The sequence below is a fragment of the Bufo bufo genome, chromosome 7, assembly GCF_905171765.1.
Source record: "Bufo bufo chromosome 7, aBufBuf1.1, whole genome shotgun sequence".
In the NCBI taxonomy this organism is placed as follows: domain Eukaryota; kingdom Metazoa; phylum Chordata; class Amphibia; order Anura; family Bufonidae; genus Bufo; species Bufo bufo.
In genome coordinates, this window is record NC_053395.1 from 196,987,096 (window position 1) to 197,006,109 (window position 19,014).

The 19,014-nt window shown below is 43.7% G+C and overlaps 1 protein-coding gene across 1 annotated transcript in view; it reads left to right on the forward strand.

Annotated features, from left to right (window-relative positions):
• LOC121008290 (dipeptidyl peptidase 4-like) overlaps positions 1–19,014 on the forward strand; it is a 103,343-nt gene that overhangs the window by 31,398 nt on the left and 52,931 nt on the right. The window contains exons 3-7 of the mRNA XM_040440737.1: positions 6,282–6,377; positions 7,185–7,279; positions 7,369–7,443; positions 10,250–10,302; positions 12,167–12,239. Of these exons, the coding sequence (XP_040296671.1) occupies positions 6,282–6,377; positions 7,185–7,279; positions 7,369–7,443; positions 10,250–10,302; positions 12,167–12,239 (392 nt within the window). The remainder of the gene's footprint in view (positions 1–6,281; positions 6,378–7,184; positions 7,280–7,368; positions 7,444–10,249; positions 10,303–12,166; positions 12,240–19,014) is intronic.

The following is a 19,014-nucleotide window of genomic DNA, read 5'->3' on the forward strand; positions in this document are numbered from 1 at the left end:
CACTTTGGGAGTCCTGTCCTGGAGATAGGTGTCGGTCCAAAAGGTGGGACCTGCACCTATCTGACATAGGTGGAATTTCCTAGCTATATGACGCCTATGTCTCACATGAGACAACCCCTTTAAATACTACTGACTCCAATAAGTGCTTTGTCCTGTACTAAAGCAAACCATTAGAATTAAGGGAGGGTTAATTTTTGCTTTTTTTGCTTACAGATCTCCTCTAAACATGCACCTGGTCCATTGGAACTTCTTTCATTGCATGTATTGTGTGCAATAGTATTATTATTATGCCTTTTTATTCTTATCTTTTCTGTCCCACTCTATCCAAATTTAAAAAAAAGTTGTCTAGGATAAGCAAAAAAGGCTTTTATTTTTAGAAAAAGGCTCTTGTTTGCAAGTTTTGTCTGATACTGCAGCTCAGTCTAATTCACATTATTGGTTGAAGATTATAAACTTTGCAGGATCCTTTAAGAATGTATGTGAAGAAACTGTCCTTCTACATCATGCAAAGTTTCTGCAATATAACAAAATAATCTGTGCAGTCATGTGGATTAGTCACTAAAGTCCAAGCAAATGCTCTCGATGAAAGGTTTGATTCTTCCCATATATTAATATAATTGGAGATGAGCGAATCAAATCCCACAAAGTGGAATTCCATCCGAATTTCAGGATAAATTTGATTCGCCTCGAAGCCGAGTTTCCTTGTGCTTTGTGTTAGCGATTCAATTTAACCTGAAATAGTGTAAACAACAAAAAAATTCATACTTAACTCCTCCATTTGCTCGTGATGGCCGCCAACCACCATCTTGATTGAAGATCTCGGCCGAAGTCCAGTGCGTGGTGACGTATGATGTCACCACACCGGCCGGCATGATGACGTTATCTCATTCCGCGCGAGATTTCGCGCCAGATCTTTAAGCAAGATGGCAGTGGCCGGCAGATCGCGAGCAAGTGGCGGGGTAAGTTTGATTTAACTTTTTTTTTTTATGTTTATTTTACACAGTTTTTACACTCAGATGCCGTGATCATGTATGAACGCGGCATCTGAGGTGTAAAATGACAGGGGGTGGCGCTATCACAGCTCCCTGTCATTGCACCCACTACTTACAAAAAAAATGCGCTTCGTGAGAAAGTAATTAGTCGCGAAGCGAAATTTTTTGTAAAATTCGGCGAATCAGCCGAATTGAACTTTTCAACAATTTCTCTCATCTCTAAATATAATGTTAGCATTCAGTTGCTCTTAGCAGGTGTCACGTGTCACACTTGTACAAGATCTTATAGCATCTTAGGAAAATATATGGACTTGTAGAACAGAGGGACGTTCATCTGTTTTTTACAGGCATGTGAATTGAAGAACAACTAGGAAGCATATGGTATTATTATTCATTTTCTAACTTTCTAACTTGTTTAAAAAGTTGGATTATTTCCAAAGGCAGGGACAGCTTATATAACACAAGTTGTGTACCGCTTAAGATACCACGGATAAACAGACTAGAAAATTTACATGATGTAGTATACATTATGTATCAGATCTGCTTGAATGTCCAAGGAAGCTCCCTTAAATAGGGGATACCTGGTATCTCAGTAAGGGTCCTACCGCTGGGACCCCATAGAGATTTATGGAATGCTCAACTGCTGTTCCATTCATATGAAGGGTACACAGGACCACTATTATCGTAATGAGTGGGGTTACCATTGGTTGGACCCCACCAATCTAACCGTTATTCCCTATCCAGTGGACCTCCACCACAGGTGAAATGAAGTATTATACGATTTCCATCATTATGTATGCAGGTCTGGGTCTTTGAGAGAGATTATTTATGACCTCCACTCTGTCTAATAGATGAGGGTCCTAAATAAGAAATCCTCCTTTAAGGGATCCATTCCTAACACTAAATTATTGAGAACAACATTTTGTAAAATACGACAGATTCTAGATAGTTCATTAAAGGACCTTTTCCCTTTTCTGTGTATTAAAGTGTGTTATGAGTTTGGTCAGAGACTTCATTATTGGCTGTTGCTGAGAACCTCCTTGGCCTTGGGAAACTGCAAAGTTTCTAAATATAAATAATGAACTGTAAGGACGTCCATTAACCACAGTAGGCTTACTTGTTATTTCTTTGCTCATCGGCACGTCTAGAAAAATAAATGTACGAGTGTCTTCCCCACCACAATGCTGATTGTGCACAAGACTGTAGAACTAAACTTCACCTATAGAAGTCTCCTTTCCAAAGTGCTGTGTATCTTGGTGCTCAAAACACCCCCAAGACTTACTGAACTGAACAACAATTCAGAGCAAAATGCAATCATGAAAAAAACTTTACCCAGCAAGTAGAATAGAATAAGGCCTGGATACATAAGAGCTAAACAATCAACAACTCCACCCTAATGAACCAGACCAAGCTAGACAATAACCAAACCCAATTTCAAATGCAAGGCAGTTGCACAGGAACTGTCCAAACAATAGGGGCACATTTATTAAGATTGAGGTTTTAGAGCCTTATAGCTGGTGGTGAATCGCCAAAGTTATGTAGAGGCGCCAGACTCTACATAACTTCAATCAGGGGTGTAGCTATAGGGGGTGCAGAGGTAGCAGTCGCTACCGGGCCCAGGAGCCTGAGGGGGCCCAAAGACCCTTGTGGTGCATAAGAAGACAACAGTATTATAGAAAGTCCATGCTGGTCAAGTTACACCTCTGGCTCAAGGGAAGGGGGTTAAATCAAGAATTTGGCATGGGGGCAGGGGTGCCGTTTCAATTTTAGCCCTTGGCCACAAAGCACAGAGGGAAGGGGGGCCCCAAGCTGAACTCTTGCACCAGGGCCCATGAGTCATTAGCTACGCCCCTGACTTCAACGCATCCATAACCACTTCTAAATGTAAGACACCGTCCTTGCTATCTTAAATTTAGACCATTTTCTACCCCTTAACCTGGCGTACCTTCCCTGTCCATGCCACACCCACTTTTTTAGATTCTGACTCCTAAATGACCCCCATAGTTTGTAAAAGTTAGTAACTAGGTGAACATGAAGCAACAGGGAAATCTCTATTGCCTGTAAAATCAATACAACTAACTAAGACCTCCTGCACACGAACGTGTGCTTCCCGTTGCCGTATTGCGGACCGCATTTGCGGATCCGCAATGCACGGGCGCCGTTCCATGGCCATTCCGCATTACGGATGCGGACCTATTCACTTCAATAGGTCCGCAAATCCGGAGATGCGGAATGGTGCGGAACGGAAGCACAGAACGGAACTCTAAGGGAGCACTACGGAGTGCTTCCATGGGGTTTCGTCCCGTACTTCCGTTCCGAGAAAGATAGAACATGTCCTATCTTTTGATGGAATGGCCGGATCGCGGACCCATTAAAGTGAATAGGGCAACGATCCGCTGCGGCTGCCCCACGGACGGTGTTCGTGCATAAGTGCTAGAATGTTTCAAAAGATTATGATGTGATGAGGTAAAGGGTGATACCCCAATAGCATGTTCCCCTAAATAAAAAAAACACTTAGGGGGAAATTTAGCAAAACTGGTATAAAGGAAAACTAGCTTAGTTGCCGAAAGAAGCTCTGAAAAATTGAATCCTATTGGTTGCAACTAAACCAATTGTCCTTTAGACCAGTAACAAAAAACAACTTGACATAAAGAGACAATGAAAGTGCCTACACATAGTGCTGCCACATTGAGTAGGAAAATGGTAAATCCTCTTTATAGCTGGAAGCTGACATGACCGGTTTTACCCCTTAATGAGCATGGTTCTGAATAGCCAGCTAACATTTTTAAAGGGGTTGTCTCATCTCAGTAATCACCATTTAATCACTTCCTTGTAGTTCTAGGATGGTTTCTGTAATATAGATCCATTTTCCAATTTGCCTCTGTCACCTCTTATTCCTCTTTATAGTGCCCCAAACTCCATGCTTGTTTCTAGGCGTTACGGCCACCACTGTAATGTTATCAGCGGTGGCCGCGCAGGCGCACAGAAAGCCTATCGGCCGGCTGATCTGGTGGGCGGGTTTCACGGGAGCGAGCGTGCACAAATTATAGCGCATGTGCAGTCACTACCGGCCCGGCCACCCCATCAAAGCTACACTACAAGCTCATAGGATGTACAGGGTGCCGCACGCACAAGCAAGGGGCAGTGTTGCATCCTCCCTGCCCCGCTCACTGTGCCTTCAGCTCCGCCCCCAGCAAGCAAGGAACTGAGGCCCCAAGAGCCGCGAGGGAGCCTGTAAATAAGGAGGTGAAACAACCCCTTTAATTTTGGACATTCGAGTGATGTATGAGGCTTTGTTTTACAAAGGAGCAATTGTGTTTCTTTCTGGACCTGTTTGGGGGCATATATGTAAATTACTGCATCATTTCTATCATTTTATTTTGCGGCTGGACTCCTGGAAAAAATTGATTTTTGCTATTTTTGTCATTTTTATAGTTTTTTTATAGATTGTTGGATATTTGCAAATGAACCACGTCATATTTTCTTGTATTTCACATCTCCTGCTAATCTTCAAGATGATGAACAATCTCTTGTCTCCTTGTATACGGTCAAATATACATAAACCAGGCAACCTAGGTTATAAATTGAGCTGACCTATTTGTGAAGAATTAGTTGAATTCTCTGGTACAGTACCAGAAAAAACACCAAGCAGTATAGTGTACACTCAGTCAATAATTATTTCCTCATCGTCTATGTCTTCACAATAACAGCCATTGTTTGCACAGGCAATTAATGAATGTAGTAAGAACGTATTATATGAACGTTTTGTAAAACGATAGAATTTGCTAGGACATAATCTCGCTACACTGCTGTAAAAGAGATGGTAAAGATGGGATCCTGCATATGATATGCCATCATGGCTGAGCAGCCTAACAGCAGCACTCACTACTGTGTAGTATATACAAGTGCCAGAGCGTAGTGTGTGGTGAGGCTCACATTCTAGGACAGGTTGCTGGTAGCCATTATTAGTGTTGGGCCCGAATATTCGAATCGCTAATTTTAATCTCGAATATCGCCACTTCGAGAATTCGTGAAGATTTTGAATATAGTGCTATATATTCGTATTTGCGAATATTCTAGATTTTTTTTCATCTGAACCCATGATCCCTCCCTGCTTCTTGCTTGTGGGCCAATGAAAAAGCTGCATTGTTTTGTCTGAGCTTAGCAACATCCCTAGCAACCAATAGGAAAGTTGCCTACCCCTTACTATATAAGAACCTCCCCAGCAGCCATTTTCTGCAGTTATTTGCAGTTCTGAGAGAGACAACAGTGTCATTGCTGTGCTCTGCGCTTTCATCTGGATCCTATTCCTTATCCAATTACATCAGATAGTTAGTTAGTTAGTTAGTTTATATATATAATACAGATAGTTAGTGGGAGATAGTCAGTGTAGGTTATATCCTGATATAGTGTAGCTGATAGGTTCTGCTGTCCATACATACATGCTACAGACATAGTGCTGTGATGTCACAAGTTCACAACAATAACACCAATCAGTAACATGTAGTCAGACCTGCTAAAATGTGAAGTTTCATGTATTGCGCCAAAATATGCACATCATTAATTGCCGATTTGCGCAATCGCGAATATATTGGATCACTTGACTCTATCTGCATATAAAGCTATTGTAATGTTCTGCCGTGCCAACCATTTTCTCCAGTCTCAGGAAACTTCTGGCAGCTTGGAAAATGTAGCAAAAGTGACCCGCGCCTGTATTGCGCACGCATTACGCGCATATTACATTGCCAATTTTCGTATTCCAGAAAGTAATGGCGAATTCTTGAATTCACGAATTTATGATGAATATTAGCCCAAATATTCGCAAAATATCGCAAATTAGAATATTGCTCCTGCCGCTCATCACTAGCCATTATAAATAATTCCCAGAGAAACTTTTCAATATCACTACATATAGCAACGATAAATATGTGTATATATATATATATATATATATATTTTTAATATTATTATTTTTATTTAGATTTTTTTAACAAAATCCTAAATAACTGTTTCTTCTCAACCTGAAATGCCTTCCACCCCTATAGTTGATGTACAGATAGTTTGTCACCAGGTGGCATTGTGTTCTGTCAATATAATGCCCTCTAGTGTCAGCAATAGGAAAAACAATGTTACAATGCCATATTAAAAATCTTGCAGTAATGCTCTAAGATAGTTTACTCTGACTGCTGAAGATTTTTTTTTACTAATTACTATTCATATATTAAATAATTGATAATTGTTTGTCCAGTAAATGATTGAGAAAATAAAGATTTTCTGTCCTGTCTGCAGATGAGGGAGAGTCAGACAGTCGGCTGACGTACACATTGAATGACTATTTTGGTGATCGGTTAAGGTATAAATCCTATGGACTGCAGTGGATTTCAGGTAAACATCTTACTGTACCATTGTGTGATTTATAAGCTGCATTTTCTTCCATACTGTGATTTTTTTTCCCCCATACTGTTGCTAAATAAAGAGTAACACCCCCACCCCTGCCAGCAAATCATAATCTATTGTATTCATTTCACTTTCCATCTGAAGTATCATACCATAGTAAGAATAATAGAAGAATGACGCAACATACCGTTTCAACTGGGGCACAGATTGCCTTGTATCAGCCAAGGAGAAGAGACTTGTTAGCCTCCCTTCCCTTGATACCTATATGCTTCATGTGCCCCTTTAGCTACACCCATGGATGGGGGATTTACTGAACTGTCATGTTCTCCAGTTCCATAAAACCTATATCATGTCTTCTGCCAATGCCGACACTGCGCATGCGCTAGCTTACGCATTGCGAGATTACGGAGCTCTAGCTTTGTGACGTGACGGAGCAAGGAGGGGATTCAGAGGATGCGGGGCGGTCCTGGGCTCCTTCACGCTGGACTCATCTCAGGGACAGGACTCTTCTCAGGTTAATTGGCATATCTATGAAATCGTTTTTTTACACAATAAAAGCACACAGAGCTATGGGGACTGGGTATTGCGGACGTGGTAGCGGCGATCTAGCAACCCATGTCCTCAGCTCTATTGCCAAATTCCAGGTGACAGGTTCCCTTTAATCATTTTGTGTCTACATTACTGTCAGAGTACAAACACTGTAGCACATGGGATTACATTGCACTTTCATCTACCCTGTGTAAAAGGTCAGTTGCTCCGATCATACAAAGCGATTTAGCCTCTGTTGTTTTGCAGATTTTGAATATCTCCGTCGGACGCCAGACTATAATGTGGTTGTATATAACGTGGACACGGAACAGACAACGATACTCCTGTCAAACACCACAATAGTATGTCACGACTGTAATCTGTCACGTGCGAATTAAACTTTCCATGTGTGTGTCTTACTATTCTTACTATTCTTTTGATGTATCCCCAGGATAGAAACAATGAATCATTCTACGAGGTGTCACCGGATAGGAAATATGCGCTGGTGCAGTACAACTATGAGAAGGTGACATTAATCCCTTTGCATTTTTCTACACCAATGTTATCGTAGAATTCTCCTTCTCTTACATGAGATAGTCAACTATATCATTTGGGATGTTTTTCTCTTGATTAAAGAGGACCTTTCACCAGAATAAAACCTCTAAACTAACTATACAGACATGTAGAGCGGCGCCCAGGGTTCTCCCTGCACTCACTGTTATCCCCGGGCGCCGCTCCGTTCTCCGGTTATAGCCTCCGGTATCTTCATAGTTAGGCTCCACCCAGGGGAACCTGCCGGCGTCTCATTCTCCCATGCTGTAGCGCTGGCCAATCGCAGCACTCAGCTCATAGCCTGAGAGAAAAAAAAACTCTCAGGCTATGAGCTGAGCGCTGCGATTGGCCAGCGCTACAGCATAGGAGAAAGAGACAGCGTTCCCCTGGGTGGAGCCTAACTATGACTATACCGGAGCCTATACCGGGAGAACGGAGCGGCGCCCGGGGATAACAGTAAGTGCAGGGAGATCCCTGGGCGCCGCTCTACACGTCTGTATAGTTAGTTTAGAGGTTTTATTATGGTGAAAGGTCCTCTTTAAAGGTTTTTTTCTGTGAGTACATCCTATCCTCCGGATAGGTTATTTATATCTGATCTGTGGGGGTCTGACTCCCTGCACCCCTACTGATCAGCTGTTTAAAGAAATCAAAGTGCTCCGGTCAGCGCCACCTCCTCTTCCTAAGCCAATGACGCTCTTCAAACAGCTGACTTGTGGGTATCAGACCCCATCAGATTTCTTTAACACAGCATGAAATATAGAAAATTCCTAGGGCATTGATCAACGTAACACTGGTCTGACGTGGCTGTATTATGGCCTCAACCTTAGCTGGATCCTGAACAGTTCTACTAAGCTCAAAGGGTTCTTCAGAAATCTGGTTTAGTCCAGAGGTTGAGGCATAACATAGACCCTGAAATACAGTCAAATTATGATCCTGTGAAACTGGACTAAGAATTTTTTGGAGTGAAGACAACCATGGCACTTGAAGGAACCACTATGCAGAAGATACCCTGAATACGCAGGCTGTGTGTGGTATTTCAATAGACCTGAGCTGTAAAACCTGTTGTGGTTGTGGTGCTGTTTTCCAAAGATAGCAACCGTGTTTTTCTGATCTTTGAAGAGTCACTGTAGTTTCACACTATTTGAATTCATTTAATAGAGAATGGTGTAAATAGCAAATGTATAAAATCACTTCACAAAATATGCCTGCATCAAGCCTGAAAAAAAGCTGTAAAGTCATGGCCACTAGGGGTCTCACTCCCACCTATGCTGCAGTCTACTGCCTGTTGTCAGGCAAGATCTATCCCTAGTAACAGATACACAGAAGATGACAGAAAGGAAGCGGGGTCATGTCAGTTAGCTGAGATCCTGATAAAAGAACTGCTTCTACAAAGCTTCTAAATTGACTGGTGCATTCTGTTTTTATGTAAGTCTGATCTACCTGCCCTGTGAGCTCTGGAGCTGAAAACTTATATAGTGGGAAGTAATGGAACTAGGCTCACAGTAATACAGTTCTGGCTGGCAGAGAAAGGAGATGCCCCTGTGCTTCTGAGAGAATTGCATCTAGCTGTGCAGTTGAAGAGGGGGACTAATTAGGGTTCATGCACACGGCCATTGGCTGTTTTGTGGTCTGCAAATTGGGGATCCGCAAAACACTGATACCGCCCTTGTGCATTCCACATTTTGCGGAACGGAATAGTCCTATCCTTGTCCATAATGTGGACAAGAATAGGATATGTTTGCGGCCCCATTGAAGTGAATGGGTCCGCATCCAACCCACAAAATATGCGGATTGGATGCGGACCAAAAATATGTTTGTGTGCATGAGCCCTTAGGCTGAAAAAGACTGATTAGGGAAGCCCAAAAATGTATTATTTTGCTGTTATGATTGCACAAAGAAGCACAGTCATTGTACGAACTTTTTTTTTAAAGCACAGGTATGATTCAATATTAAAGGGATTCTGTCATGAGATTTGAGCCCTATAAGCTAAACATATGGCCAGGTCCGTACTAATAACATGAATCCTAAACTGCCCTTATTAAACCTGCTTGTGGCTCTATTAGCCCAAAAAAATTGTTTTTATAAGCTGTCACTCACCTACCTAAGGTGCCCAAGGGGTTTTACGTTAACCCAGGGTGCCCATCCGCACCCCTCGCCGTCTGGTGCCCAGAGCCACCTTCCTCACCTCAGCCCCGCCTCCGCAATCCCCCCATCCCTCTGCTAGATCCGGCGCCTGCGCACTCGGCTCAGCCTGATGCGCCGCGGACTCCTGGCAGCGGCTTCGTTGAGCGAAGTGCGCATGCGCCGCCTGATGCGCATGCGCACTTCGCTCAATGAAGCCGCTGCCAGGAGTCCGCGGCGCATCAGGCTGAGCCTAGTGCGCAGGCGCCGGATCTAGCAGAGGGACGGGAGGATTGCGGAGGCGGGGCTGAGGTGAGGAAGGTGGCGCTGGGCACCAGACGGCGAGGGGTGCGGGTGGGCACCCTGGGTTAACGTAAAACCCCTTGGGCACCTTAGGTAGGTGAGTGACAGCTTATAAAAACAATTTTTTGGGGCTAATAGAGCCACAAGCAGGTTTAATAAGGGCAGTTTAGGATTCATGTTATTAGTACGGACCTGGCCATATGTTTAGCTTATAGGGCTCAAATCTCATGACAGAATCCCTTTAAAGTGTAGCTGCATAAAAGTACAATTTCCATTATATATGTCCCTTGCACTAATTAGGCTGTAATACAATGGACATTGTTTGTCATGCACTGAAATATCTTCATGTTTTCCAGGTTTGGAGGCATTCATACAAAGCCTCTTACCGGATCATTGATGTTGAGAAGAAGTAAGTAATTTTATTATACCAGGGTCAAAGGGTCCAGACACCCTCTGAAGGAAAAAATATATTTTCTACACTTGGACATCCTTACACATTCTTGAAAACAGAAGTAAAAAGTCAATAACTAAATGATGCATCACATTATAATCAAGATGTTGGCTATATTGTGTCTAGTATGAACCCTCTTGCTTCCAATCTCTTGACATTGTTGTTAAAAACAAAAGGATATTTGATAAACCCTAGCAGCAAATTGTCCTCAAATTGAGAGCAAACCGCATAGGGAAAATTGATGTGTCTGTGAATAGACTTTCTAGTGCTTGATCAAAGGTTCCACCAGAATCCAACTATAAAAAGAATTATGGCAGCAGTAATAAATTAACCAGATCTTTCTCTTCTCATTCACCTTCAAAACATTCAAGCTCAAGTGCTGAGCCTTCTCAAAATCTTAAAGGCTTTGCCTTGAGCTGTTCAATTCATCAACCTAATCTGGAGTACTACCATCATTCTTATTGTTTGCTCTTCAAGAGAGATGTTGTAATTCTTAAGGGTGGATTTAGCAGCCAATTGCCGGGAAGGACAAATTACATGCAGCAATCTCCTTCACTGTATGAGGACATACATCACTATTGTGATCCCTCGTTCTCATACAGATTCATGGTTTCTGAGCAGAAGATTGCTGTTTAGACCACATGATCTGCTGCCCAGAAACTATGATTGGTGGTGCCTGCATGAACGACAGGATCACTTCATAAACGAGCGTTTCGCTCGTTCATTGGGTGATTGGCGGCACATTCAGACGGGCAGATTGTCGGGAACGACCATTCGTAGGAACGGTCTTTCCCGATAATCTGGACGATTATTGGCTTGTGCAAATGCAGTTTAACTCTATGATCTCAGGGGTGGCTAGGATAGGATTGTGTGAAGACCATGGTCCACTAGAGAACTAGTATAAAACATTTTGAGGGGGTACCTTTCTCTGGCATATGTTATCTAGATTACACCTTCAGTAAGGATGTTTAGCCACACTTTCCAGCAGTTCAAGGTTAGGGCACTGTGGTGCCACATAGTTAACTGTGGTCTTTGGTCAATTTGTAGCTTTTAAATGACAATGAGTAAGAAAGTTGTGAACAACATTGAAATCAACGCAAAATATCCAACCTTTTACGAGAGAGAAACAATGAAGTTCTGGCTTGCCGGTGACCAAGAGTGGTCATGGAGTCCTAGCTTAAATGTAACTTTGAGTTGGAAATACGGGCAAACCTGTAGTCTATGCAACTGTACAACACCTGGAGCCACTGCTATAAGCTTCTATTACTTCTAGAAGCTTTCAGGGGAGGCTTACGTTGTAAGATTCCCTAGACTATAACTTCATACATGGCAAAAACCTTAGTTTTGCATGCAATGCTGCAAGCTGGACTGGAAAGGGGTGGGATTTATGCAAATTGACCCCAAAAGTGACAGTTTTAAAGGTGTTACTTAAAAAATTCGTAGGTTCACTAGTGCAACATATATATATATAGCAAATATCCGAAACCAAAGAAACTTCTTCAAGCTTGTCAGGTAATAGATCATGTATGTTTATAGTATGTGCACAAGTTAATGATGAGAAGTCTGTCTATTTCCTTCATTTTTACAATCATTTACAATAAAATTTAGAGTTGTAAAGCATTTCAGCATCTCTAATGAGTCGTCATAAAGACACAAACAAGTGGCCATAAAGTGCTAATTGTGCTGATTGCCTGTATGACATCTCATCGGATCCATTACCTCTGTGGATCTGGTTTATGATAGTATATTCTATGTTCAGGAGTTTCCATCACTGTGTTACTTTATCACCCACTACGTGTGTTTTTTGTTTTTTTTACCTCAGGCAGTATGTAACTGCACATGAACTACCTCACAGTATTCAGTATATTACGTGGGCTCCTGAGGGTCATAAACTGGTAAGTCCGTTTCTCTGCCTACACACACAATCACATTTTAATCCCTTGACGTGACAAGCCTGTTTTGGGCCTTACTGACTTTTTTTTTCTTTTTTTCATTGTCACCTTCCAAAAGCTATAACATTTTTATTTTTCCATCAATGTAGCTGTATGAGGGCTTGTTTTTTTTTGCGGGACAAGCTGTAGTTTTTAATGGTGCCATTTTGGTGCTCAGATAACTTACTGATTAACTTTTATTAACTCTTTCTGGGAGGGAGATTGGAAAAAACAGCAATACTGCAACTGAGTTTTTATGTTATAAATTGCACAGCGCACATTTTTTCTGGAATAAATAACACAATAACTTCATTCTCTGGGTCAGTACAATTATAGCATGATACTAGATGGTTGGCACTCCACCAATCCTAGGTCCCCAGGCTCAGTGATGGGATGATGACCCAGAATTATAGAACACAAAAATCACGGCACTCGGATATTCAATGCAAATTAGTTAGAATTTTTTTTTACATCCGAAATGTTTTCACTGCAATTGGCCAATGTTTCGGTCTATCCCGGACCTTGTTTACAGCCTAAAGATAAGTAGAATCATGGAGTCGGATGGCATTCAATATCCGAGTGCCGGGATTTTTGTGTAGTACAAGCGACACTAAATACATAGTTCTTTTTTTTTACATTTTACTACTTTTGAGCAATAAAAAACATTTTTTAAAAAGAAGAAAATCTTTTTGCATCACCGCATCCCAAAAGCCATAACTTTTTCTTTTTCTTTCTGCGGAGCTGTGTGAGGGCTTGATTTTTGTGTGACAACGTTTAGTTTTCATTGGTATTATTTTGGAGTACATAACAATTTTTGATCGCTTTTTATCAAATTTTTTGATTGGGACTAAGCAAAAAGCAGAAGTTCTGTCATTTTTTTGTTGCCTTTATTTTTACAGTGTTTACCTTATGGGATAATTTACATGATATTTGTGTCGTGTGGGTTGTTATGGATGTGGTGATACCAAACATGTGGGGGAGATTTTATTTTTGCTATTTTTTACATTGACAATGGAAAAAAGCGTTAATTTGAATTATTTTATTTAATAAATAGTTTTGTTTTTTTTTACTTTTTTTAAATAACAGGTTTAAAAAAACTTGGGGCCTATACTAGGTACCGGCCTGCATATATACACACAATGGCAGCCCGTGATCTCATTTGCGGGGAGCTGATGGGAGACAGAGGATGTCAGCTCTCTATGTAACCACTTATATGAGAAGGCGCCATTGCTCACAGCATGTAAGGGGTTAAACAGCCGAGTCCCTCATTTAGAGACCTGTGCAGCACTTACACTGGGCCACTGTAAAAAGACAGCAGCCCAAGGCCCCTTAGTGATCGTCATAAAAAGGTATATTAATGGTCACTAAGGGCTTAAGCTAACAGAAAAGTATTGTGTTCTCATCAACAATTTAATAGTTTAGATGGGAATGCTTAAAGGGGTTGTCCACGCCTATTATATTGATGGTCTATCCACAGGAAAGGCCATCAATATGTGATTTGCAGGAGTCCAACACCCAACACCTCCAGCTGTTTCAGAGTATCTCCAGTGCTGGAACTCGGCAGTGGAACTGTACTGTATTGTGCAATGGATAGAGCTTGTAAGTGCAGTGCTGACAACATTTATTTCAAAGGGAGCAGTGCTGCAGTAACCAGCTCTGTCCACTACCTAATCCAATAGATGGAGCTGTGTGGTTCTGGCACCAGAGCTACTGCAGAACAGCTGATCATCGGTAATACATGGTGTTGGACCTCAGATACTGATGGCCTAGCGCTACAGTGTGCTGCCATATTATGTCTATATATATATATATATATATATATATATATAAAACCTCTGTATTTCTCTGCATGAGATTAGAGGCATACATTGATACAGTAAGGCCCCAGAACCAATACAATTCAATACATAATGCATCAGGGGGTGATCGGCTTCAGCGACCCATCCCCTTCATTTGCCCAAAAAGTGTCCATTGAAAACTTCTTACTGTTCCTTAAGTTAGTAGCAAAGCATTTCCATTCCAATATTACCTAATCTTTAGTATCTGTGGTGTCAAAAGGAGTTGGCCAAGCCAGACCATACTGAAAGGGCAATTCTTTCTTTGCTTGCCCATATTCGAGTGCTGTACATAAATGACTGTGGGCCACCGTGGTCATGGACCCCGGAACACTATCCTGATGTCCAAATAGTCTATCCTGTCATGTTCAGTGTAAAATTTGCTGCTGCTTTACATGGTGATAACTATAACTAGAGATGAGCGAATTTTAAAAAAATTTGATTCTGACGTTTTACCGAATAAAAAAATAATAATTTGGTTCGATCTGAATTTATTCGTGGCGAATTGCGTTAAAAACAGCTATTTCCTGGCTGCAGAGAGCCTTTATCGTGGTGTAGAACACTGTGTCTTGCAGTAACACGCATAGGGAGTCTGCTGTGGTAGTGAAACAATACTGTGAGTCAGTATGACATTTAGATGGCAGGCGTCGCACTTAGAATCACTGCACACTTCACTTATTTGGGCAGTTACGGGGGCCAAAACTGACCAAATAACGCAAGTATGAACTCAGCCTTAGGCCTCTTGCACATGACCGTGTGCTGGACGGGCCCGTGCTGAAGACCACAAATTGCACGTGAACCCATTTACTTGTATAGGGTCTGCGATCCATTCGTTCTACAAAAGATAGAAGAAGTTCTATTCTTTTGCGGAACGGAAGCACGGAACGGAAACCCACGGAAGCACTCTGTAGTGCTTCCATGGGGTCCTGTTCCGTGCTTCCGTTCCGCACCGCATCTCCGGATTTTCGGACCCATTCAAGTGAATGGGTCCGCATCCGGGATGCAGATTGCACGCGGCCGGTGCCCCGTGTATTGCGGAACCACGATATGCGGCCCGCAATACGGCCACGTGAGCACTAAGGCCATGTGAAAGAGGCCTTACAGGTCAATGTTAGCGCCAAGAAGTGCACTCCTTTTACACCATCGTCAGCTGATTCCACATAGATGTCTACAGAACCTGTTCTATTAAACGCTTATACAAGTAGAGCCCCCCGACAGAGTGGAGGGGGTGTCAGCAGTAAGTTTGTGTTGATGTCACTGATTATTTTGCCCTTCCTCTGATCTGTCAGAACAATAACCCCCAAAAAACGGATCCTGTCTGTGGAGCATACGCCTTCACTCATTCAGCATTTGGTCAGTAATCCATCAGTATTGCTAATGCTCAAAAGAAAAGGAGTGGATCCAAAACAGAGATGACATGTGTATGGAATATTTGCATGTCTTCTGTGTTTTGTACCCACTCCTGCTTTTGGCTGCCAAATCACAAGCCAATTCTGATGGGACCATACAGGCCTTACAGCTGCTACACAGACAGGATCTGTTGTGCATCAAATTTTTCCTTCATTTCTGACAGATCTTAAGAAGGGTCAAATAAATGATGATGTCAGCCAGGCCAAAAGGGAAAATAGTGGCCCAGTCATGACATGGGGAGGGTGGGAACAGCATGAGAAGTCCACAGAGTGGCCCTATGACATAGTAGTGAGGTGGAATCAGCATGAGGAGGCCACAGAGTGGCCCAATGACAGAGTCTGGAGGTAGTGGTAGCATCCGGAGGAGGCCACAGAGTGGCACAATGACAATGTTGAGGTGGCGGCAGCATCAGGAGGCCTTAGATTGACCCAGTGACATAGTAGGGAGGTGGCAGCAGCATCAGAAGACAACAGAGTGGCAAGCGACATAGTGTGGAGGTGGTAGCATCATGAGGAGACCACAGAGTGGCAAGGTGATATAGTGTGGAGGGGACAGCAGCATCAGGAGGCCACAGAGTGGCACAGTGACAGTGTGGAGGTGGCAGCAGCAGCATCAGGAGGCCACAAAGTGGCACAATGACAGAGTTTGGAGGTGGCAGCAGCATCAGGAGGAGGCCACAGAGTGGCGCAATGACAGTGTGGAGGTGGTTCATTAGGAGGCCACAGAGTGGCATGGTGACATAGTGTGGAGGTGGAAGCAGGATGAGGAGACCACAGAGTGGCAAGGTGACCTAGTGTGGAGGGGACAGCAGCATCAGGAGGCCACTGAGTGGCACAATGACAGTGTGGAGGAGGTGGCGGCAGAATCAGGAGGAGGGCACAGAGTGGTGCAATGACAGTGTAAAGGTGTCGGCAGCATTAGGAGGCCACATAGTGGCAAGTGACATAGTGTGGAGGTGGCAGCAGAATGAGGAGGCCACAGAGTGGCAAGTGACATAGTGTGGAGGTGGCAGCAGAATGAGGAGACCACAAAGTGGCAAGGAGACATAATCTGGAGGTGGCAGCAGCATCAGAAGACAACAGAGTGGCAAGGTGACATAGTGTGGAGGTGGCAGCAGCATGAAGAGACCACAGAGTGGCAAGGTGACATAATGTGGAGGTGGCAGCAGCATCAGGAGACCACAGAGTGACCCGGTGACAGAGTTGGGAGGTGGGTGGCAATACCAGTAACAGCTGAAGATGGTGGGTGAAAGAAGGAGCACTTGGCATCAGATGTGTGGCATCAGGCAGGTGGCAGTGTCAGAATAGTAGCTTAGGAAGATAGCCAGAGGGAACCGGTCTCTTTTGTCAAAGTGTTAGTGTGGCACCATGCATGATCTAGTCTGATGCATCAGGCATTGGTGGGTGGAAATCCTGGCTGATCCATGCCTGACTCATCTTGACAAAAGTCAGTCTCTTCACATTTTGGGTTGACAGGCGAGTTCTTCCTGGGGTAACTATGGCCCCCGCCACACTAAACATCCGCTCTTATGCCACACTACTGGCCGGGCAGAATAGCTTTTCCAGGGCAAACTCGGCCAGTTGGGGCCACAAATCTAGTTTGGCTGCCCAGTAGTCCAGCGGATCTTTAATGACAGCTGGCAGGGTGTACTACAAGTATGCCACTACTTGCTGGTTCAGATTCTGCTCTACCTCTAGCTGCTGGTGAGCAGTTTCTTTACTATGCGGGTGAAGAAAGTTGCTCATCAGCGACTCTAGACTCAGGCTGCTGATGATGGAGCTGGTACTGCTCCTGCCACCCCACCCCTCCCCAGCAGCCATGGCAGTGGAACATGAGCACAGAGGGCCCCCCCTGACAGACCTGCAAGGGGATGGACGATGGCGCAGATAGGCAGCGGCCAACTGACTACATAGGATGTCTCTACAGTAGTTCAGTTTGTCCTCCCTCTCAGCGGGTGTAAAAAAGGCCCCCATTTTTGACCGGTATCGAGGGTCCAACAAGGTGGAGATGCAGAAGTCATCCCTCTGCCTAATGGTTTCAATTCGGCTGTCACTAAGCAAGCAAGTGAGCATGCATTGGGCCATTTGTGTAAGTGACTTGGAGGGACTACCTGCCTCCATATCCAGCGGGCTGTAAAGGACTGTATTGTCCCTGACCGTAGTTACAGCTCCACACATCGGCGCCGCCGTGCACTTTGGCAGACACCGACAGGACTGGCCCACCTTCTGTTCTACATGTATGTGCAGGGCTGGTACTGCCTTTTTGGCAAAGAAATGACGGCTTGGGACTCTGTCTGCACGTCACTGATGTCCTTCTCAACCGTCTCTGGGTCAGGAGCCTGACCGCTCGCAACACCAGCTCCCATGCCACTCTCCTCATCACTACTTGCCCGCCTAGTGGAGGAAGCGGCGGATGTCTCCTTCACATCTTGGCTTGCCAATAGCTGCTGACTGTCTTCTGGTACCTCGTCCTCACTGTATAGTGGACCTGAGCCCACAACATACAATACTTCTCTGGCTGATTGAACAGAAAAGGACAGAGGCAGGTTGAGGACAGGTGAGGGCACAGGGCCTGCTCCCAGGCCATGCCAACTAAGGGTTGTATCTGACGAACCCACCGACTCTTGGCTGGGGGTGTCTGATGTCACTTGTGACGAAGTCGAAGATTGAGTCAACCATTCAAGAACCGCTGGGTTGCTGGTCAATACACGACCGCTAGCTGACACTGGGAGCTCAGGCCTCTCGAAGTGATTCCTGCTGCCACGGCCCCTTACTGTGCTGCGACCTGTGCCTGCGCCAAAAAACATTTAGGCCTCTGCCACTCCCCTGTGCAGGGCCTGGAACTTCTTTGTCTGACATACTGTTAGATCAAATAAATAAATAAAAAATAAAAAAAAAGTCTGTAATCTTCTCACTTCACCACACAACACCTAAAAAGCCCTTTTTTCCCACTAATACACACAAAAAAGGGCTTTAGTGCATATAACTGCACCGCTGAACGGCAAATAGGGCCTTATTTTTTTCCACTTATACACACCACAGAAGGCTTTTAGAGCATATAACTGCACCACTGAATGGCAAATATATTTTTATTTTGCCACTAATACACGCCAAAAAGGGCTTTAGAACATAAAACTGCACCGCTGAACGGCAAATATATTTTACTTTTGCCACTAATACTGTACATGACAACAAGGACTGTAATTTTCACACTTCACCACACAATGGCTAATAAGCCCTTTTCCCCACTAATACAAGCCATAAATCGCTTTAGAACATATAACTGCACCGCACAAGGACAAATAAGACGTAGAAATATTTCCTTGTAATAAACCCTGTTAATGGCTGTATCAAACAGCACTTGCACCCCAATAACAAGAACGGTTTGCTGGAATTACAGAGCTGTATAATGGCAATTTGGATCCCCAGTCAGTGCAGCAAGGTGTAATCGGATTGTTCCTATTACCCAGGCTGTAACCTCCTCTACTGAACCCT